This window comes from Suricata suricatta, chromosome 1 (assembly GCF_006229205.1).
Source record: "Suricata suricatta isolate VVHF042 chromosome 1, meerkat_22Aug2017_6uvM2_HiC, whole genome shotgun sequence".
NCBI lineage: Eukaryota > Metazoa > Chordata > Mammalia > Carnivora > Herpestidae > Suricata > Suricata suricatta.
Genome location: NC_043700.1, coordinates 189,581,955 through 189,602,932, shown reverse-complemented (window position 1 = coordinate 189,602,932; position 20,978 = coordinate 189,581,955). Strand labels below are relative to the sequence as shown.

Here is a 20,978-nt window from a genome sequence, read left to right as displayed (position 1 = left end):
GAGCCTGCTTCGGGTTCTGTGTCTCCCTCTCTCTGCCCCTCCCCTGCTCGTGCTGTCCCCCTCTCTCAAAAGTGAATAAACATTAAAACAATTTTTTATAAAGAAATGGAGAAAAGGCGTCAGGCCAGGAAACACCAGCCACGCCCCAGGCCCCTCGTTCCCAGCAGAACTCCAAGGAGCGTCCGGGAGGCAGGGGGCCCCCGGGCCTGGAGTGGGCGGGCAGGCTCGGGCGGCATCTGGGCACAGTGGAGCGGGGGGCAGGGGGGGCTCGGAGAGCCAGGGCGGAAGAGGACCCCGAGGAAGGGAGCCACGTCTCCAGGCCCAAGAGAAAGAGAAAACCGCAGACAGGTTTCCAACACGCGTTTCTAATTCCATGGGCGGCAGGGTCCGCTGTGCCCATGCAGGCCTTCTCCGGCCCTTCTCCGTCTGTCGGTCCGTCCGTCCCCTCAGTGGCTTCACCGTCTTCCTCAGCCGGGGCGGGGTGGGGGGTGTGCGGGCAGCCTCCCAGCCGGGTCTCCCACGTCGGCCCCGGCCCAAACTGGAAACTATGAATTGCTTCCTTCCTTTAGCAGCTTCTTGGGGTCCTCGCCGTCGCCTGCTTCGCCTTCTTGCTGGTTCGCCCATTTGCTGCTTAAAACACGGACGCAGTGCCGTGTCAGAGCCTGGTTCCAGGTCTGTCCCGATGCAGGAGCCCACCCGATCTGATCAGACGTAAAGGTAGTGTGACGGGCGATCAAAACAGCTTGCCCTTCACTGGGGTTGTCCAGAGACAAACACAGCCCCGGTGCCCCTCCGTTTGGTGGGGGAGGGTCAGCTGGGGGCCACGGGGGCAAAGGAAACCCCCCATCAGGCGGCCGGGCGCCTTGGGATGCACTGACCCTACGGCAGGTCCCCAAAGGTCTGCAGCCAGCAGGGGTCTGGCGAGGCGGGGCTGCCTGGCGGTTCAGGCTGGGGGCTGGTGGAGGGCCGCGGAGCTGGGGCAGGGCTGACCAGCCAGAGGGGACACGGATACCGCGGCTCCCACCAGCGTCCATCATTTCTGGGACTCTGTGGTTAACGCCTCTGAGAAACGGGCCTGCTTTCCCGCCTAGACTGTGTCCACGGGCGGTGACCCAGGGTGCCCTGTACCTGAGCTATCCGGAGGGGGCGCCCCCTGCGGCAGGGTCCTCGTCGGCAGGTCCTTTCTCCCGGGGCGGGGGCTTCTTCCTTCTCGTCCTTACAGGCTTCTCTGCAGAAGACACACATACACCAGCCATTGACCCTGTGACTTCAAGCACTGGCTCCTCCCGGCCTCACCCCAGCCCAGCCGGGCACGTGCTCACTTCCTCTGCGGCCGACAAACCGCTCTGCGCTTTCTGCCCATTTGACTAGCAGGGAACCTGAGGCTCGGGGCGGTGACGTGCTTTCCCGAGCTCACACGGCCAGTAAGTGACAGAGCTGGGATTCGAACACAGGGCCGCCAGGATCCTGCTGTGTGTCGGCCACCCCCAGCTGACCTGAGCTTCCGGAGCTGTGAGCTCTGACAGCGCCGTGCTGTTGTAAGAGACCCCTGGGTCCTCACACGCCTCCCTGTCCCTGTGCCCCGGCCACATCCCACACCACCTGTGAGGCCACAGAGGCTGCCAGTGGCGGGGACACAGAGACGCAGCTGGGGAGCTGCAGACCTACCCAAGAATCTGAGTCCTGAATGATGGAGAGCAAGGGGCCCCGCGGGCTGCCCGTTTACAGACAAGGACACAACAGCCCAGAGAGGGTAAGCACGGAGCCTGAGGCCACACGGAGGCTTAGCGGGGACGTGAGACTGCAGCACACACCCCCAGCCCCCAAGAGCCTCCCGCTGCTGGGTGCGGCCCTCCGCGACTCACCTGACGAGCCGCGCTTGCTTGAAAACGGTCTGCTCTCGGCGAGGGGCACCCGGGCCAATGCCGCCAGCTCCGAGACAAAGCTCTGCTCGGCCTCCTGGATGCAGGGACGGAGGGTCATCAGGGCCCCCACCCCTGCCCTGTCGCACCTGTTGGCCACAGTGTGGCGGATGCTCTCTCTCCCGGGTGGCTGGCGGCAGCAGGGCGGGCACGTGCGCGAGCGCAGGAACCGGCGCTTTCCGGCCCCTCCCAGGGAGCCGTCCACCCTCGCTCACGCCCGCCGGGGAGCCCCATTTTACAGATGAGCGCACGGAGGTGGGGGCTCGGAGAGGGCCACGGGCGGGAGCGGCAGGGCCAGGATCTCACCCGCGTCCGCCCGACTCCCGAGTCTGAGTTCTCAGCTGCCGACACTGGTTTAACCACCGACCGGGGTTCCGTGACATTTTAGCTGGGCGACACCAGATAGTGGCCTCGGTGTCCCCCCGGCACCTGGGACGTGAGGTGACCCTGCCCTCCGTCACGGAGGCGTGCGCGCCGCGCTCGGCCGGGGCCGAGGACAGACCCTCCGTGCACATGCGTGAACCGCCGCGACGCGGGCCTCGTGGCCGCCACGCCGGAGACCAACCCTCCGAAGGGGCCAGCACGCTCAGGGCTTCCGTCCCCGAGTATCTGACGTTTGTAAAGGCACCCACCCTGCTTTATAGCCGCCCTTCGATGAGACTGTCCTGAGACGAGCTACCCACGTCGTTTCACAAGGGCCGAGCCGCCCGTGTATCCAAGGCGACGTGGAGGCCGTGGTCAGCGGCTGCACCGCCTCCGTGACCCTGCACGTGCAGGGAGCCGCTGGGAGCGGACCGGGGCGCGGGGCAGGTGTTCGGGATGCTCACGGCCCTGCCCGCCCCACGGCTCACGGTCGAGCCGGTGACACTCAGCCAGCACCGAGGTCTCTTTGCTCCGCCGTGGCCACGAGGGGCCTTTTGCTCTTCCCGTGCCCGTCGAAGCCCTGGCCCGCTCTGTGAGGGCTCCCGACTCGTACCTGCAGCTGGGTCTCCAGCTGGGCTTCCAGGTGGTCCGCAGCCCTCACCTTCTGCTTCCAAGCGTCCAGACGGGCCTGCTGGTGCGCGGTGAACTGGGCCAGAAACAACTTCTGCCGCGTCGCCATCCTGGCAGGAGGAATGGAGGCGGGTTAGCAGAGACCCAGCACGGATGCGCCCCAGGGGGCTGCTGAGTCATGGGAATGGGGTGGGGGGCGGAAGCCGTCCTTGGGCCCATGGGGCCGAGAGAGAGAGCGAGAGCGAGAGCGTGCAATGGCCGTGGCTGGCAGGACGTATGGTGGCCACCAGGCCTGTGACAGCGGCCACAGCTGGAGTCCCCCCCACCACGGGGCTGATCATCATAAACACGAGTCACGCTCGCGACTTTGCAGAATCCCGCATGCATGGTCTTTGCTCGGGCCTGCTCAGCCCTCGGTGACATGAGCAGGACAGAGGGGAACCAGGGCGGGAGCAGCTCAGAGGGGGCAGGGCCTCCCTGGGGGCCCGGAGCACAGAAATCATCTCATCCCAGGGGTGGGGGCAGTCCCCTGAAATGACCAGGCCCCCCCCCCCTCGCTACCCCCATCCTTACGGAAAACGTACAACAGGATGCTCATCTCCTGGCCTGCAGCCGCTGGAAACCCCGAGGCCGGGGGCCCATGACTGGGTGACGCAGCCCCGAGCTGGGACAGGAGCGGGGTCCCTGACCCTGAGACAGCCCCACCTGGCTTTCACCCTGCTCCTCTCCCCACCGAGTCCACCTCCCCCCTCAGCTCGGACCCTCGGCAAACAGGAACATTCCATCCCATCCACCTTGTTTTCATAATCGCCCTTTGTCTTTTTTCTGTCCAATCTTCTGTGAGTTTCTAGATCTGGAGAAGCCACCTTTAGTGTCAAGAGCTGTTCAGAGTTTACCTGAAGGCCCAGAGTTTCACCTTGCTTTTGCCTCATGCTCCTCTGTCTGCCGGTACTCTCTTTCCCTTTCCCTTTGCAGTTGCCTGGCAAACTCCTATGCATCCTACAAAACCCCATCACGAATCCATCTATCCACTCCTTCATCTGTACCTAGAAACATCTCTGGCCTGCCCTATGCTGTTCTGTGTTTTGAAGATACAGGTGTGAGTAAGAGACTCACAGTCCCTGACTTCATGAAGCTCCACTTTGAGCTGGGGCGGGGGGGGCAGATGTGGAACGAATAATTGGTACAGATGAGGTCAGGGCTCTATAGTACAGCCTCCCCCACACCCTCAAGGAGGCTGATTTCCTGGAGCTGCTCTAACAAATGACCACAAGTTGAGGGAGGGGCGGGGACCTTAAGACAATGGAAATCTTTGCTCTAGCGGCTCCAGAGGCCAGAAGACTTCAATCCACGAGAGTTTCTAGAGGAGAGAGCCCGCTCCCCTTCTGTCCCGGCTGTGGCCGTCCAGCTGGTCCCTGGCACCACCCGCACCGCTCCGATCTCTGCTCCCATCTTCCCACGGACTCCGTGTGTGACCAAATCTCTCTCCAGCAGCTTGCCCTTGGATTCAGGGCCTGCTGGGAACATCCAGCATGATCTCATCTCATGATATATATCCGCACCTCCTCCCCACGGGTCACACGCTCCAGGGACTGGGACGTGGACAAATCTGTTCGGGGCCCCGTTCAGCGGCCAGCAGCTTCTTGCCGGGAGCAGCCTGCCCTGTTCCCATCCTGCCAACAGTCCTGGTCACTCTCGGCTGCCATCCTGACTGTCCGCCTGCCCCCCTGCCACGGACTTGGCTGTGGGGACCGCCCGGCAGTGAGAGCAGTACGCGGGGCCGGGGTCAGAGTGGGGCTTCACCCCGCGTGGCCCGGAGATCCGTGAAGGGGTCTGGAGGAGACTGAGACGCGGATGCCCGTGTTCACGCATCATGCAACGCCCTGGCTGCATGCAGAGCGCCCCTCCCCTCCCCCAGGGGAGCACTTGCGCAGGACCAGGCGGAGGCGAGGCCACAGCTCTAAGCCGGCAGAGGAGTCACAGGGACCTGAGGCTGGAGAGCGGCCGGGCTGCGGACAGTCCTGCCTGCGGAGTGACAGCCCTGTGGTGCCCCGGCTCCCAAGTGCGAACCCCTTCAGCACTGTGATCGTCCGGCACCTTCCGGAAGGAGATGCCGCCTGGCTGCAGGATCTGAGTTGCCTGGACAGGTCATAAACCCCTTCCTTTTGGACTCCTATTTGATTATGGAAATGGATATTTAAAAAACATCCATCCTGAAAGAGTCCTGAAAGCACAACTGTTTCAAGGTGCCTCGTGCACCTGCACAGCAGTGACAATTCTGCCGGCGGTGACGGGCGTCAGGGCGCTGGGCGGCCCCGCTGTGGGCGCTGCGCTCTCTCGTGTCCTGATGGGAGCCCACTTCACAGACGGGGAGCCTGAGGCTCGGGGGGTGAGGGGATCTAGCCTGCATGTGGGCAGTCCACTGCCGGGTCACCTGGCACCCCCTGGAGGGGCTCTCCCACAGACCCACTGCTCCCCAGGGACACGGTGTGGAGTTTGCCACTGGACTGAGAATCGTCTCAAGTGCTTAGTCTTGGAATGTTCTTCTAAACCAATGATCCGTTCTCACTACTCGGCTCTGTCCCCAGAAGTTCGGGGTGACTTTCACTAGAAACTGGGAGTGGATGGGCAGGGAGGGAAGGGGACCAACGGCCACGTATGAGCCTCAAAGTCACAGGGAGACTCCATCATGCACCTGCCTACCCACAGGGCTTTGCTTCCGTCTTCCATAAGCCTGGAGGAGGTGGACTGGGGGTGGCTGAGGCCCCTCCTCTTGGGTCACTGAGGTCCACGTGAAGCCCTTGGACTCCACCCACCAGAATCCAGGGATGAGAGGGGCGGGTTAACAATGCAGATTCCTCGGTACCCCCTCAAGCCCCCCGGTCTGAGTGTCCAGGCGTGGGGCCCGGGATCTGCACGTTTGGCAGGAGACCCGAGTGAGATGATGCTCCCCGCATCTGAGAAGGGCCAGGCCGGGGTTTAACAGACACACGACAGTCAGCCGGGTCGTGCCTTGGCACTCGATGGCAGGACATTTGCTGCCCGCTGCTGATGGCCGCCGGAGGATTTATGGAGGGCGCATGTGGGACTCTGACCCAGGGGACCCCGTGTGGCCTGGCACGGTGCCCACATTTCCGCCCCGCAGGGCTGTGGCTGTCTGTGCCTCCAGCGCCCCTCCCTTCCCCCAGGGGAGCACCTGCACAGATTTAATGTCGTTGCCCCGTCCGTGTCTCCCTCCGCGCTGTGAGCTCTGGGGTGACAGGCACTGTCCCCAGCGGCTTGCTCAGGGCGCAGCAGAGTCGGTGCTAAAAGGGGCACCCGGGCGGCTGTCCGCGCTTCGCTGGACGGTTTCCCCGCGGGTCACTGGCTTCCTACACGGAGCACCTGTGTGTGCGTCTCAGCTTTCTCTGGCCACAGGGGTGCGTCTGGGCGTCTCGGGGCTGGCCGGAGGTGCTGGTGACCTAACACCCCCAACCAGGGTGGAGCATCCCGTATCTTCTGCATTCCTTGCTGACGTGATTGGACGTTAAATTTTACACAATCTCCCAGAAGGTCCAGGGCGGGATCAGGCCTCAGACGCCATGGAAACACCTCACTGCCACAGGGTGTATGTGCTGCTCTTCCATGGCGGCAGGATGCGCAGTGCCCCCCACAGGTGTCCTTGGACCCATGAAGACACCACAGTGCGCGGCAGGCGGGTCTCTGCAGGCCGCATTAGGGTTTGGAGATTCTCCTGGACCAGCGAGGAGAGGTTGGGTCTCCCTCACTGCCGCGCTTACAAGCAGAGATGTTCCTCCAAACGGAGTCACATGCGTGTGACGGAGGAGGAGGGCAGAGGATTTCAAGCATCGAGATCTGGGGCCACGAGCGAGGACCAGAGAGAGGCCTCCAGGAGACCAGGCGGCCCCCAGCCGACAGCCACAAAGCAACGAGACCTCAGTTCTACAGGGAGCTGCGCTGTGCCCACAACATGCGCAAACCTGGAAAGATTCTCCCCAGAGCCTCGTCAAGAGCCCAGCCAGCCGACCCCTGGACCGTGGGAGGCCCACGAAATCAGCAGCGGCCGCGGGGACCTCGGATGCGGAAGCGTGTGCACGTAGCTGGCGGGAAGCAGCTGGGGGCCCGCCTCCCTGCTCCCTCGTGGTGCTTCCTGGGGTCACGGCCAGGGTCAACAGCCTGCCCCCAATCCTCATGCACAGGGGAGGGGGGTCCCACCCCACCCAGACTCGCCCGTCCAGGGGCCGCTGTCGAGCAGGGAGCCTGACAGAGGCCCAGGGGCCTCCACGCTGGCTGGGAAGGCGGCCACGGGCGTGCACCATCAGAGCTGCGTGTGCGGGGCAGGCGTGTGGCAGGAGATGGGGGCGGGGCTCACCTGCGGTGGACAGCCTCCCGGCCTCCGCCAGCTCCGTTCTCCACCTTGCTCCCGGGCGGGGGGTCCCCGTGCCCCTGCTTCGTCCGCTCCTTGTAATTCTCCGTTCTCTCGCCTAGGCCGTTTAGCACACAAGATGGGGGCATGTCTGGGGATCGCCTCCGAGCCAGGTCTTGGGGAGAGGGGAGGCCAGGCACAAAGATCGTCGGGACACCTGCCCTCAAACCGTGTGCCGCTCACCCAGCGCCCGCGCTGCCCCGGGAAAGCGTTAGAGTGCGCGGGACATCGCGGCTTCCATCACGGACCCCGTGCCTCTGGAGGAAGCTGACCCCTGTTCAGGTCGACTGCTCAGATCCCGCTTTCTTTAAGTGCCAGGAGCAAGGGTGGAGAATAAGAAGGATTTAACACAAAGAGGCCACCGCAAATAAAAATGCGGAGCGGAAAGAACAGAGCATTGGGGAGGTGGCGCTGTGGGAGCCGGCCCTTCCCGCGTGGCTGCTCGCCAGGGAGCGGGGAAGTCCGGCCTCGGGTGCGCGAGGAGCACTGGACTGCGGGTCCCTCATACTCACGCGGACCGGCTGTGAGATGGCCAACCTCCCTGCCAGCCCTGCTGGGCCAGAGCCTTCCAGAACACAGAGGTTTAACCTGGATGCTCTCTAACCTGGGTGATCTCTGGGGACGGGACATTCTACGGGCCTTGAGTCACAAAGAGCACCGGATGAAGCAAAAGGAGGTTATGCGGTCAGCGAGGTGGCATCATCTCAATGTATTTACTGAGAAATCCTCAGTGGGAGCCCGGGGGTCAGGGGAGCAGGAGGTCAGAGCTGAGAGGATGCAGCTCACAGACGGGCAAACTGAGGCCCAGAGAGGGAGGAGAATGCCGGGTCCTCAATGCTCTGCAGTGACCATCTCATCTGTCTCCTGCTGACCTAGACCAGCCCTTCCTTCGGAAAATGACGAAGTATCTGGAGCCACTGGGCATATCTCCGTATCTCCATATTTGAATTTGGGACTCAAAGTTCCCAGGACAAGGAAAGAAAAGGCATCTGCTGAGCCCCCGGAGAGGAATACTATTCCAGAAGATGGCTCCCAGGACCTGCTGCCCATCGTTGGTCTCAGAATCGAATCCAACTCTGGACCATCAATCCGGGCGAAACCCATCTGTGAAGGTGGGGTCCGACCCTGTTCTGAAGTCCCGGACGCTGGGAGGGACGTTCCAAGCAGAGGCCCGAAGAAACTGGCTTGAGTCTATTACTATGCAGGGCTCTTGCTGGCCTCGGGGACGCTGTCCATTCGTCACTGAGGGTCTCCTACAACGGTGCACGGGGGACACTCTCTGCGTCTCAGGAACGTCACGGGGCCACTGGTCTGGTCACACTCGCTGTCACCACACCACTGAAACTGACCAAGGTCCTATCTCTTTGGCCACCAGGAAGCCCGGAGCCAAAACCATGTCACCCCTAGGTAGGGGTCTGACGGCACATGTCCCAGATCATGACCTCACCTGAACCCCATCTCTCTGTCTTATCCTCGTCCTGATTCATCTGCTTTTTTTAACTTTTTAAATTTATTTTTGAGAGACAGCGTGCCAGCAGGGGAGGGGCAGAGAGAGAGAGAGGGAGACGCAGAATCGGAAGCAGGCTCCAGGCTCTGAGCTGTCAGCACAAAGCCCCAGACGGGGCTCGAACTCACAAATTGCGAGATCATGACCTAAGCCGAAGTAGGCCGCCCAGCCGACTGAGCCATCCAAGTGCCCCTTACTGGCTTTCGAAAAGCCTGTTTTAGGGGGACAAAGCAGGAAACTAGCCAATCAAATCACCCCTAATAACATTTGAAAGGCCCGGCATGCCGCCGGGTCCTAACCCAAGAGCCCGCCTGGCCCTCCGTGTGTGGGGCTTCCCGAGAGGGGGCCGTACCCTGCAGGGTCTTCAGGTGCTGAAGCCTCCTCTCCTCGTGGCCCTGCATGACCCTCCGCATCTGCTGGTAGTAGGCCTGCACGGGCCGGCCGACGCCGGGGCCGGTCACGTAGACGCTCTCCACAGCCGCCTCCATCAGCGCTCTCTGCGGCAGGAGAGACAGCAGAGAAGTCACACGCGGCCCCCAGCGGGCGTCCTGGCTCCTGGCTTCCGCCACTCCCAGCCTTGACCGGGGGCAGCAGGCAGAGAGCTTGTCACCGTGATCAGGAGTGCCCTAGGGCCGGCTGTCTGACCGGTTCCCGCCAAGGAGACCCAGCATTAGGGGAAATCTGTTGGGAGACCTTCTTTTTACAAACATGAAGGCAAAGCTGAGCGTGCGTGAAAGACTTTGCTGTCTTCTTTTTCCCGCCTGGAATGCAGATCTGATGTCTGGCAGGGCAGTGGCTGTTTTGAGACTATGAGGCAGGGAATGAACATCAAGAATGGCAGATCAGGAAGAGCCTGGTCCTTGCTCGCAGCCCCCGTGCCAGCCTGCAGCCACGACTACATCCACATTTCTTGTGCGGGACGAGCAGCTTCTATTTATTTGCCATGTTAGGATGTCTTTCTGTTACCCGCAGATACAGGCATTCATAAGCGGTACCCCTTCAGACCCAAAGCAGAGCGCAAAGGCTGAGATGCCTTCCTTCACTTTCGTTTAGAACCCGGAGCGGGAGCCAGGAGACAGGAAGCCCATCTTCTCCACCTCCCTCCTGAGTCAGCAGACGCGCCATCGGGCCTCTGTCCTCTGTCCTCCTGCCACAGGGGGGCGCTGTTCACTCCCCTCCGCGTCCCGCCCAATGCGAGCCCCATGGAGGGGCGTGACCTGCCTGGATCACCAGCCCAGCACCTGCCGCAGGGCTTGGGGCCAGGAAGCCCTGTGACTGAGGCCTGAATAAAAGAACATTCTTCTAGACACTGAATACCTGTTCTTTCTCGCAGGGGTGTGTGGAGGGAGGACTCCCAGCCTATCCTGACTCAGGCTCCCTTTGGGAAGGGACGCCATGCTCACATTTCATTCCATTTTCATGCCACGAGCCTGTATCAGGAAGGAGTTGTAGACTTTGAGGGAAAGGAGGTGCCCCTTGCCAACACCACAAACCAGGCAGGGCCCTGATGGCTGGATGGCGTGCAGCAGACGGACGCCATCTGGAACGAGACGGGGTGCAGCTCCCCCCTCTTTGCCGTGCGTGTGAGTACAGCGACTCTATCTGGATGGAGGGGCTCGTGGAAGAACCCGGAAGTGTCCTGGCACACTGCAGTGCCAGCCTGCCGTTGGTTATGGGTTCCCAGCACCAGCCGTGGACCCTCCGTCCGCACCTCGCCTGTCCTTACGGTCTGAGCCTCAGAGGCAGAGTGTGCGCTGGCCGTTCCGGCAAGACTGGGGTCCGGTCCCAGGTCTGCCGCTTCCTAAATCTGGAGGCTTTAACCATGGCCTTTGCCCGTGATAAACCTCAGTCTTCCCATCTGAACAAAGGGACGGAAAGCATCCTTTCTGGGCAGAGCTGTGGGGACAGCCAGGCAGGGCACTCAGCACTCCAAGCACACGGCTGTCATTTTTATCCCTAAGGCTCATCTGTCAGTGTCTGTTCAAGGAGGACACCGCTGCCACTCAAGTCGAGCTGATTTAGGCCACACTTGGCGGTCAGGGTCCACGCTGCAAAGCCTTGTGTCCACTGAGGCGGCCGGAGACAGGAGAGGCTCACGTCTGTCTCTGGGAGAGGCTGCCTCCGGATCCTGGGTCCGCCACTGACCGGCTGGGCGGCTCTGGGTGAGCCCACGTCCCTCTCGGAGCCGCCGGAAGGGCCAGGTGAGTGCCCAGAATAACGTTAATAGGCGGGAAAGCTCACCGTTTTGTGAGGGAAGTGATTCCCGCTCATGGAGGAGCAGAGGGGGGCTCGGGGAAGCCAGGTGATTCCTGCCAAGCACCGCGGGGCCCGTGTCCAGATCCTTCCGCGGGCACGCCCAGCCCACCCAGCCCACCCCAGTCCCTCTGGCCTCTCGGGTCCCCGGGGACAGGGGTTGGCTCCCACCTTGAAGTCGTCCCTGTCCTTGGTCCGGCTCTTGGTGGCGGCGTTCCGCGCGTGGGCCAGCAGCGCCTGCCCGACGGCCCGCTCCGTGCGCTGCTGCAGGAGCCGCCCCACCTCCTGGGCCTCGGTCAGGAGCTGCTGCTGGAGCTGCAGCCGCGTCTGCTGCAGCTCGTCCTCCAGCCGGCTGGCCTCCTCCATGACTCGCGCCTCCTGGAGCGGGCAGGAGAGGCAGGAGGCCACGCTGCGGCCCTGCACAGAAGCCGCGGAGGAGCCAGCGCCGTGCGCGGGGCTGGCGCAGCCCAGGGCCCCGGGAGGGCTGGGGGAGGGGCTGTGAAGGGGCCGAAAGTGGGGACCTCTCAGCTTGCCAAGTCAATGGTCAATGAGCCCGGGTGTCTGTTGAGGGATCCCTGAAGCATGTATTGAGCACCAACTGTGTGCCCAGTGCCCCTCGTGGCCTCTCACGCATCCAAGAACTTCCTCATTCTTCCCAAACACCGTGAGCCCTGAATGCTGGGAGTGATGGGAACACAGAGGCTCAGAGACACAGAGTAACTTTGTAAAAGCCACACAGCAGAGCTAGGTTTTGAAGCCAGACCTGAGTCTGAGCACGGTCTGGGACATCATGGAAGTCAAGGCAGGGCCTATGGGGATCAGGGAGTGCCCTTCCTTATGAGAACTGGAGCTGGAGAAGGAGGTGAGGGGAGTCAGAAGGAGGAGGGCTAGCCCTGCCTGCTTCCCGCCGAGCGCTCCTGAGCAGAATGCAAGTCCCTGTGGGCTGGTCCCTCCCTCATGGGTCAAAAACACCCGCTGCTCCTAGAGCTCATGGGCTCCAGGAGCCGAGCGGCCAGCCTCCCTGGGTTTTGAGCCCAGCCCTGCAGTGCCCAGAGCCTGTTCTGCATGTACCTGTTTGCTGATCTGCACGTGGGGCACAATTCTTGATATAGCACGCACGAGAGCCCTTGGTGTCCCCACAAGAGGCTGCTGCCATCCCACCCCAGGATTTGGGGTCCAGCAAACACGGCCGAACCGGGGTCCGGCGCTGCCTGGCCGGGCCGGGGAGGGGCCAGCGCGCCGATCTTACCAAGGCCCTCAGCAGCTCCCACTGGTGCTCGTCCAGACACTGGGAGGAGCCCTGCTCAAGGGCCAGCTGCTCCCGCAGCTCCTGGAGAAGGGTCTTCTTCCCGGCGAGTCTCATGTGGGCCAGGGCGGTGAGGGCGCTGCCCCGGAGGGCCAGCCTGCGCAGAGCCGAGCGCAGGAGCAGGTCGTGCCCCTGCAGGATGCAGCACATGGACCTTTGAGGAGAGTGGGCAGGAGGGGGGGCCAGGAGTCAGTGCTGCCGGCTTCCCCAACTGTGACCTTGACTTTGTCAGCTGTGATGTTCACAAGGTGCCTGGACATCCAATCAAATGTTATTCTGGGAGTTTCTGGATAAGATTAACGTTTGGGTCAGTGGGTGGAGTAAAGCAGACCACCCTTCCTAATGTGGGTGGGCCTCGTCTAATCAGTGGAAGCCCTGAAGATTAAACAAGGCGGACCCTTCCATGGAACGCGGGTTGTTATTTCTTTCCTGCCTTTGGACTTGAACTGAGACATCAGCTCTTCCGGGGTGTCAGACCTTCAGACTCAGGACTGGAAATACACTATGGTCCCTCCTGGGTCTCCAGCTGCCAACTGCAGATCTTGGGACCCCTCGGCCTACAGAGAGTTCTGTTGGTTCTGTGTCTCTGAATGACCCTAATACATTGAACTACCAAGAAATGCCCCAAGGAGTCATGGTCCACAGGGAGCTTCTCCGGAGGGAGGGCGGTTGGAGTTATCCTATCTCACGCTGCCCGTCCTCCGCTGGGCATGGGCACTCATCTATATTCAGTCATGTGTTCTTTTAGTCATCTTTTCAACTTTATCACAGCCTAACCCAAGTTTCTGATGCATTTTATGCAGCTTTCTTCAGTTCACAGCCACTGGAATTTCTTATATAACTTTCAAAACCAACACATCCAAAACTGCAATTGTGGGCTATTTCTGAGTTCCCATCTCAATGACTCAAATGAAAAGAGAGGCCCCGCATTTGGTATCTGCTGAGAGCCTGAAAAGCTGAACGGAGTGGTGGCAGTCAGCCTACCAAGGGAAGCATTCCAGGCTTTCAGCTGGGGGCTCTTGTCCTAAGCATAAGGAATTTATTCTTAATTTTGAATTAGCTAAGTTCAAAAACCTGGGGACCAAGTCTGCCACTATGTGAAATCCCTGCTGGAAGAATCATAAATCCTCTCTGGATATCAGCCCATCATGCAAAATCTCAAATTATGAAGATTATCTTAAATGACCAAAACCTTAAATTTTCAGCTCCCGTATCTAGCATTCAATAAAAATAATCAGACTTGCAAACAGATAAGAACTGACCAAAAATAAAGAGAAAAAAAACAGACAATAGAAACATACCCAAAAGATAATGGCTGTTGGGATAATCAGACAAAACCTTTATAATAATTATGATGAAAATGGTAAATAACTTAAATGATAAGATGAAGAATTTCAAGAAGCCACAGAAAACTATGAAAAGGGTCCAATGGAAATTCTAGAGCTGAAAATTCAGGACCACTGTTAAGAACAGTAGATGGCTTTCACAGCAGGTAAGATATTGCTAAGAGAGTGTGGATAGGAAGGTAGTGCAAAATAAGTGTCTAGACTGAACCACAGAGAACAAAAGAATGAACACTAAAGGCTAGTGTGTAAGACGTATGTGATACAAGGTGAAAAGTTCTAATAAAATGTATAGTTGGAGCCCAAAACAATAGGGAAGGAAGAGGCAGAAGGAATAAAGACAGAAGGGCTGATAATTTTCAAAAATGGATGAAAGATAGCAAATCAGAGAAGATTCAAGAAGCACTATAGATTTATTACACAAACAAACAAGAAATGGCCACAAAACCCATATGCATGTTAGTTATATCATAATAAATGGGTGAAAACCAAAGAACAAAATATAATCTTAACAGCAGCCAGATATAATTGAAATCAGAAGACAAAAGATTACCTTTAAAAATATTTAAAAAAACAAACAAGATTCTATACCCACTGAAAGCATTCCTCAAAAATGAAGATGAGATAAACCTTTTCAGACAAACAAACTTAAGGGAATTTGTCACTAGCAGATCTAAAATAAAGATACAGGAAAGAATCAAGAGCAACGGAAAGAAGAAATATGTGAGCAAATGTAAATAAACACTGACAACATAAAATAATAATCATAGTATCTCATGGGGTTTAAAATAGAGCAGCAAAATACTCACTAAGAAAAGCATAATCTATGAGGGAGGAATAAATGGACTTAAGGTATTCTAAAGTTTCACTGCCTGGAAGAAGGAACATATTAATGTACATCAGATTTTGACACAGGAAAAAATTTTAAATGTTTAACCATTAAAAGCACAGTAAAAGAATACATAACTAACAAGCCAAAAGAGATATATGTTAAAATAATAATAATAATAATAATAATAATAATAATAATACACTTAATCCAAAGGAAGGCAAGAAAGGAGACAGAAAGGAACAAAGAGCAGGCATAAAAAACATAAAATAAACATCAAGATGGTAGATTAAAAATCCAAACATATCAGCATTCAGATTTACACTAAATATAAATGGACCAAATATTTGTACACTTAAAAGATACAGGTTTTTTGGCTGGACAGATTTTGCAACCTCTCCCTATTATCTTAGCAGGGCCCACAGAATTTTCCTGTTTGTGGTCATCTCCTTCCCCTGTATTATCTGATACAATAGTTATCTCCCTACTTCTTGATGTACCCACAAACTAGTTTCCTGGAAAAGACTGCCAACTAAAAAATAGTTTTACCAAAATAATTATTCTCATATAAAACAAGGAAAAAGAAATATTTTAGAGGAAGTTAAAAATATGGTAATAGAAAGATAGAAAAATATAAATTTATTAATAAATTGGGAGTGACAGAAGATGGGTACAAAAGGGTCTTTTTTAAATGAGAGAAACATTCTAGATTTGGATCATGGTCATTGGTGCAGAATTCAGTCAATGACCAAAAATCACTAAATTGTAGAGTTAAAATTATGTATGTAAGTTATACCTCCAAAACAGAGTTTAAAAAGTTCTTATCAAAGACAGCTCCATGGGGCACCTGGGTGGCTCAGTCGGTTAAGCGTCCGGCTTAGGCTCAGGTCATGATCTCAGGGTTTGTGGGTTCGAGCCCCACATCGGGCTTTGTGCTGACAGCTCAGAGCCTGGAGCTGCTTCAGATTCTGTGTCTCCCTCTCTCTCTGACCCTGCCCTTCTCACACTGTCTCTCTCTCAAAAATAAAAAAATAAAAAACATTAAAAAAAATTAAAAGACAGCTCTATGAAGTAGGTGTGATTAGCCCATTTTTTAGATGAGGAGATTGAGGGCAAGAAATGCTAAGTCATTTGCCCTGAAAAATCCAGACTCCACACATTTATCCGTGGCACCCTATCACTCTCTTCACGTTCACATTTACAGTTTGGTTGGTCTCAAACCCTCACTGTAAAAAGGGCAGGGGACAGTTAATGTCCACTCTGCAGATGAGAACCAGAGGCTAGCATGGATGGGGACCACAGGGGACACAGAACCCCACCCTGCAGAAAGCTATACTCACTCTTCACTGAGGCCACTGAGTCGGCCCAAGACTTGGTGGACGACGCCCTCGTGGCCATCCCGCAGGTGCGTCTGCAGCTCGGCGGCCAGGGAATGCTCCTCCATCCACACCTGAACCCAGGACAGGAACAGAGTCAACTCATGTTCACTTCGCCATCCCTGCTTGGTTGGAACGCGCCTTTTTCTCCCCTGATTTCATTAAGGATTCCTCTTACAGTTCCTTCTAGAGATTTTTAAAGTTTCTTATTTGCATTTAAATCTTAAAGCATTGAACATTCATTTTCTGCCACTTGAAGAAGGGATCTAATTTCCCTGCATACCTGGACGCTGACTGTCCCGGCTCCATCTATTAGATCATTTCTCTTCTTGTGAGTGGTCTGTTGTGGCGCCTTGTCTTAGCTTCCGTGTACACGCAGATGTCATTCCAGGCTCTGTCTTATTCTACGGGGCGATCTTTATTTCCACCTCAGTACCACACTGCTTTAACTGCTGTTGCTCACAGCAAGACTTCAGAGCTCGGCAAGTCCTCCTGTGTTCTCTAACAAACACCGTCTTAGCCATTCTCGGTTGCTTTCCCTCTCATGAATGTCAGCATCAGTGCGTCAAGTTTGGGAAAACAAGCTTTTGGGATTTTGTTGTAGTTGGGCTGGATTTTTAGATTAATTTGGCGAGGATCACCGTCTTTCCAAGATCGAGTTTTCCCATTCAAGAGCTCAGCATTTCTTCTGTCTTACTTTATGCCCCAATGACATCTTATAAACTTCTCGATTAAGCTTTCATACACATTGGTCAGATATATTTTTAGAGATGGTACAGCTTTTACTCTGAAGAGGAATACAATGCAGCTTTGATTCTGAAGAGAGTTTCAATTCCGGAAGTCTCTTATCCGCCCGCCGTCACTTTCGGTATTTCCTCTCCTGCAGTCTCTCCATCCTCTCTTTCCGTTCTAGAGCGAGCTCCTAGAGGACATTGTCATGCTGTGGCCCACGTCCCTCAGCCCCGGTCCTGTGTCCCCTCTCTGCCGCTCTCTGCCCTGCACTCTGGACCACACTCCCACATCCATCTTCTTGGTTCACACGCTGCCCCGTCAGCCTTGATCAATCTGCCGTCAACTCATCCACTGGATTTCTGCTTCCATCGTTAGAATTTTCATTCATCAATCTTTTTTTTTTTCTCTCTCTGTTGTCTTTGTTCACGGTGTCCTGTTTTCAGGGCGAGTAAAGCCATCTGTTAACCGACTGTTAAGGTTTCTTTTGTTGATTTAAACATGGGTCCTTTACAAGTGCCTCTAATGGTCCCTCTGTCTGAGTTTCTTGGTGCTGTGGTCAAACCCTGGTGCTGCTCCATGTGCTGACTTGATTCACAGCGGACCCCGCCTGTGTCTTAGAACCTTTAGCTCATGCCTAGCATGGCTTTACCTGGGAAGACCCTTGGGGTCCAAGGCCACACAGCTAGTCACCAGAAGGGTGGGACAGGGACTCAGACCTTGGTGTGCGTCTCCACGTGGCAGCCCCCCAGCTCTGCCAGCCTCCTCCCTGACCACCCTGTCCCACCAGGGCAGGCGTGCACTAGCTCAGTGAGGCCGTGGTACAGCCAGACCGGTCATGGAGGGCACGGTCCCCTGGGTGTCCTCCACCGTCCTTCCCAGAGGGCTCCGCCTCCAGCGGCCTGGAGACCCCAGAGACGGTGCCGGCCACTGGTGGGATGCAGGGGAAAGCGGCTTCAGAGCCGGGCGCTGGGACTCACGGAACCTACATTTAGTCTCGCAAAATCACCCTGGGTTACCCAGAACCTGGCGTTCAAGCCAGTCTGACTCCTCTTGTAAGGAGTCTACAATAACCTGTCAACGTGCTTAGTGGGCTATAAGCTTGGAGAATATTCTACGCAGCCTTGGTTCTCTAAAAGGTAAGTTACCATCATCACTGAGGTATACAGCGACTTCAGAACGCAGGTAAAACCAGCATTAGGACCAAACAGAGGCGACCAAGGCCAGAGGTCTACACGGCGCCTGCGAGTGTCCCACCAGCCTCTCCAATGCCACCAAATGCCGGCTGGTGAAGGCTGACATTCAGAAGAAACGCTGCCTCCGTGGGCTGGCGTGCTGACCCTCGTCATTGCTACGGGTAGTTTTATGGCTCTGGGCAAGTTTACTCTCTGTTTCAAACGTTTATCTATTAAAGAGACAGGGGAAGGGAGGCAGCAGTCAGGGCGCACCCAGCGCAGGCTAAGGGTTTTGGAGTGTCCTCCCGCCAACAGGTGGGCTTGCAGGCGGGGGGCGGGGGGATTCCAAAGCCAGCACCTCAGGCATATGACGTAGTGCAGAGGGAGAGGAGACTGCGGTTTTAGAAAGCACAGCCGGGGTGGCCTCATTGTCAGGGTGGCCTTGTGTGAGCGGGACGTGGGGGTGGAGACTTCCTGCAGACGGAGCCAGGCAAGGGCATGTCGGCTGGAGACACACAAGGAGGCCCGTGTGGTCAGAGCAAAATGAGGCGGGGGGAGAAATGGGCAGGTCAGGGGGAAGCCGGGGCCTGACACGTAGGGCCTCGTAAGACACTGAGGACCCTGGCTTTGCACTGCATGGAATGAGGAGCCACTGGGGGTCTGGAGCACAGACCTGACACGATGTGACAGCGTCTTTTAGCAAATCTGATGTGCTGGAGATTAGAAGATGCACAATCATTTTAAGTGTTGCTAAGGGAGAAAAATCACTGCCAATTAAATCACGATGCATCTCAACTTCCAGGCTGTGAAAATATGTTTAAAATGTGCATCTTAAAAATTAGCATCATGTGGTATGTTTTTCAAGTATCACTCTGGTTGTGGGTTGAGAATAGATCACAGCAAGGGAAAGCAGGTTCAGGGGCACCAGGGGGCTGGCCGTCTCGGTGATCTGACAAGAGGTGTGGTGGCTGTGACCAGGGGCTCGAGCAGAGGTGGAGAGTGGTTCCACTCTGGACTAGGCAGAGTCTGTGCGACTGCCTGTCAGCTGGATGTGGTGCTAAAGAAGGGGAGTCAAGATGACCCCAGGGGTCTTGGGCTGGTTGACTGGAAGGAGGGAGGAAGAGAGTGGACGCAGCAGGCTGGGCAGGAAGACTGGCAGTTCTGTCCTGGGCACGACAGGTACATGCCTACTAATCACATGCACAGAGATCTCAGGCAGAGAGCTGGGTCAGGACAAGTCCTGAGCTGGAGACATAAACAAGGGAGTTGCTGGCCTCAGCCCGACAACCGTGAGGAAGAGAATCCTGCTGAGGACTGTGTGAGTGAGCTTGGATGCGATTCTCTTCCGGACGAGCCTCTGGGGGAGACTCCAGCCAACCCTTGATTGCAGCTGTGCCACCCCAAGCAGGGGACCCGGCTGAAGCCGAGTCTGGACTCCCGACTCACGGAAACCGTGAGATAAAAAATGTGCGTTTCTTTAAGCTGCTGGCTTGGTGGTTATTTGTCACGCAGCATCAGAAAACCAGGGCAGACGGTGTGGGACCGGATGGGTCACCAAGAGAGTGCAAGCAGTTTGAGAGGAGGGCGCCCGGCCACGTCCTGGGTGCTCCAGGGGTCAGACACCGTGAAGATGAGAGGGAACCGAGGAGGAGGCTGAGGCAGAGCCACCAGTGAGGTCGCAGGAGTGAGTGCGCCAAGCAGCAGTTGGGAAGGAGTGAGCCAAGGGGGCGAGGAGAGCCCGACCTCAGAGAACAGGAGCCCTTGATGCGGGAAATGGGAGGGAGCACGGATGGAGCCCAGGGCTGTGGCTGAGAGCTCATCCAGGGGGGTAGAGAGGGTGTGGGGAGAGTGGGAGGTGGCGGCAGGCCTCAAAGCCTGGTGGGCTGCCTGCAGTGGGCATGGTGTCCCTTACAGCGTTAAGTGCTGTGCAGCATGCCGACCACCACCTTCCTCAAAGGTGGGAACTCCTACGTGGTGGTCTATTGTTCTCCTACTTCTGCTGCTTTGACTGTAAACTTAGTGGCTTGAAACAACACAAACTCATTATCTTATACTTCTGGAGGCCAGAAGTCCAACATGGGACTCAAGGGGCTCAAACCAAGGGGTCAGCAGGCTTACAGGCCTTCTGGAGGCTCCAGTGCACCTGCATCCTTTGGCAGGCGGCTGCTTCCTCCATCCTCACTGGTGGTGGCTGGCTGAGACCTTCTCGAACCAACCACACCACTCCGACTCTCCTGCACCCCCTCTTACTCGCAAGGACCCCGGCAATTACCCTGGGTCCAGGTGGATAGTCCAGGATAATCTCCCTGCTTCTCGAGATCCTGAACGTAATCACATCTGCAAAGTCCCTCGTGCAGCGTGAGGTCAGTATGTTCACAGCTGTTGGGAATCAGAACAGGGACTTCTCTGGGGAAGACCTCACACAGTGGACTGGGGAGAAAGCAGCCCAGAAGCCGACATTAGAACAGAGTACATTTTGAGAACCACCAATTTACAACCTGTTCCAATTGGATAATCGACAGATTCCATAATATTTTAAAACTTCCCTGAGAAATGAGATATGAAATTACCAAGGCCCTTTGGGTAGAAGGCACTTTCACACCTGGGTGTGTTTCAGTTTCCGTGAATCGTTTGTTGGTGCTTTTCCTCTTATGACTAAATATTCATCGGAATCACAGGAAGCGCATCTGTCAGTTTTCTCACCAAGGAGGAAATATGGTGAGTGAGAGCGCGCACAGACCTCTAAGTATCTTGTGGCAATTTACTGCAATTAAACAACCGATTGGTAAATTAACTATGACATCTACACGTTGAGAAGACGGTCTTGGGTCATACTTCTTCAATCAGTTGATGAGGTCATGAACTATCCTGCTCTCCTCTTGCATCTAAAACTCCTAAAACACTGCTGCACAAGCGAAGGAAAATCCACATGCATGCGTGTACTTGGAGTGAATGAGTAGGAATTAATGGCCAGAAGTTATGCATTGTCTGCGATTTGCTTAAAATGACTGAAGACTCATAGCCAGAGGGTTTCAGATGCATTGTGGGTGTTTGTCTAATAATTTATCACAAACGAAATTCTGGATCTTTTTTGATGTCAATATCATTAAGTGATGAAA

The 20,978-nt window shown here is 56.3% G+C and overlaps 1 protein-coding gene across 1 annotated transcript in view; it reads right to left on the bottom strand.

Moving 5' to 3' along the window:
• Positions 1–449: 449 nt before the first annotated feature.
• EVC (EvC ciliary complex subunit 1) overlaps positions 450–20,978 on the bottom strand; it is a 52,554-nt gene continuing 32,025 nt past the window's right edge. The window contains 10 exon segments of the mRNA XM_029952450.1: positions 450–630; positions 1,129–1,228; positions 1,866–1,959; positions 2,899–3,025; positions 7,288–7,399; positions 9,201–9,345; positions 11,273–11,479; positions 12,351–12,561; positions 15,920–16,029; positions 16,239–16,312. Of these exon segments, the coding sequence (XP_029808310.1) occupies positions 546–630; positions 1,129–1,228; positions 1,866–1,959; positions 2,899–3,025; positions 7,288–7,399; positions 9,201–9,345; positions 11,273–11,479; positions 12,351–12,561; positions 15,920–16,029; positions 16,239–16,312 (1,265 nt within the window). The 3' untranslated portion in view covers positions 450–545.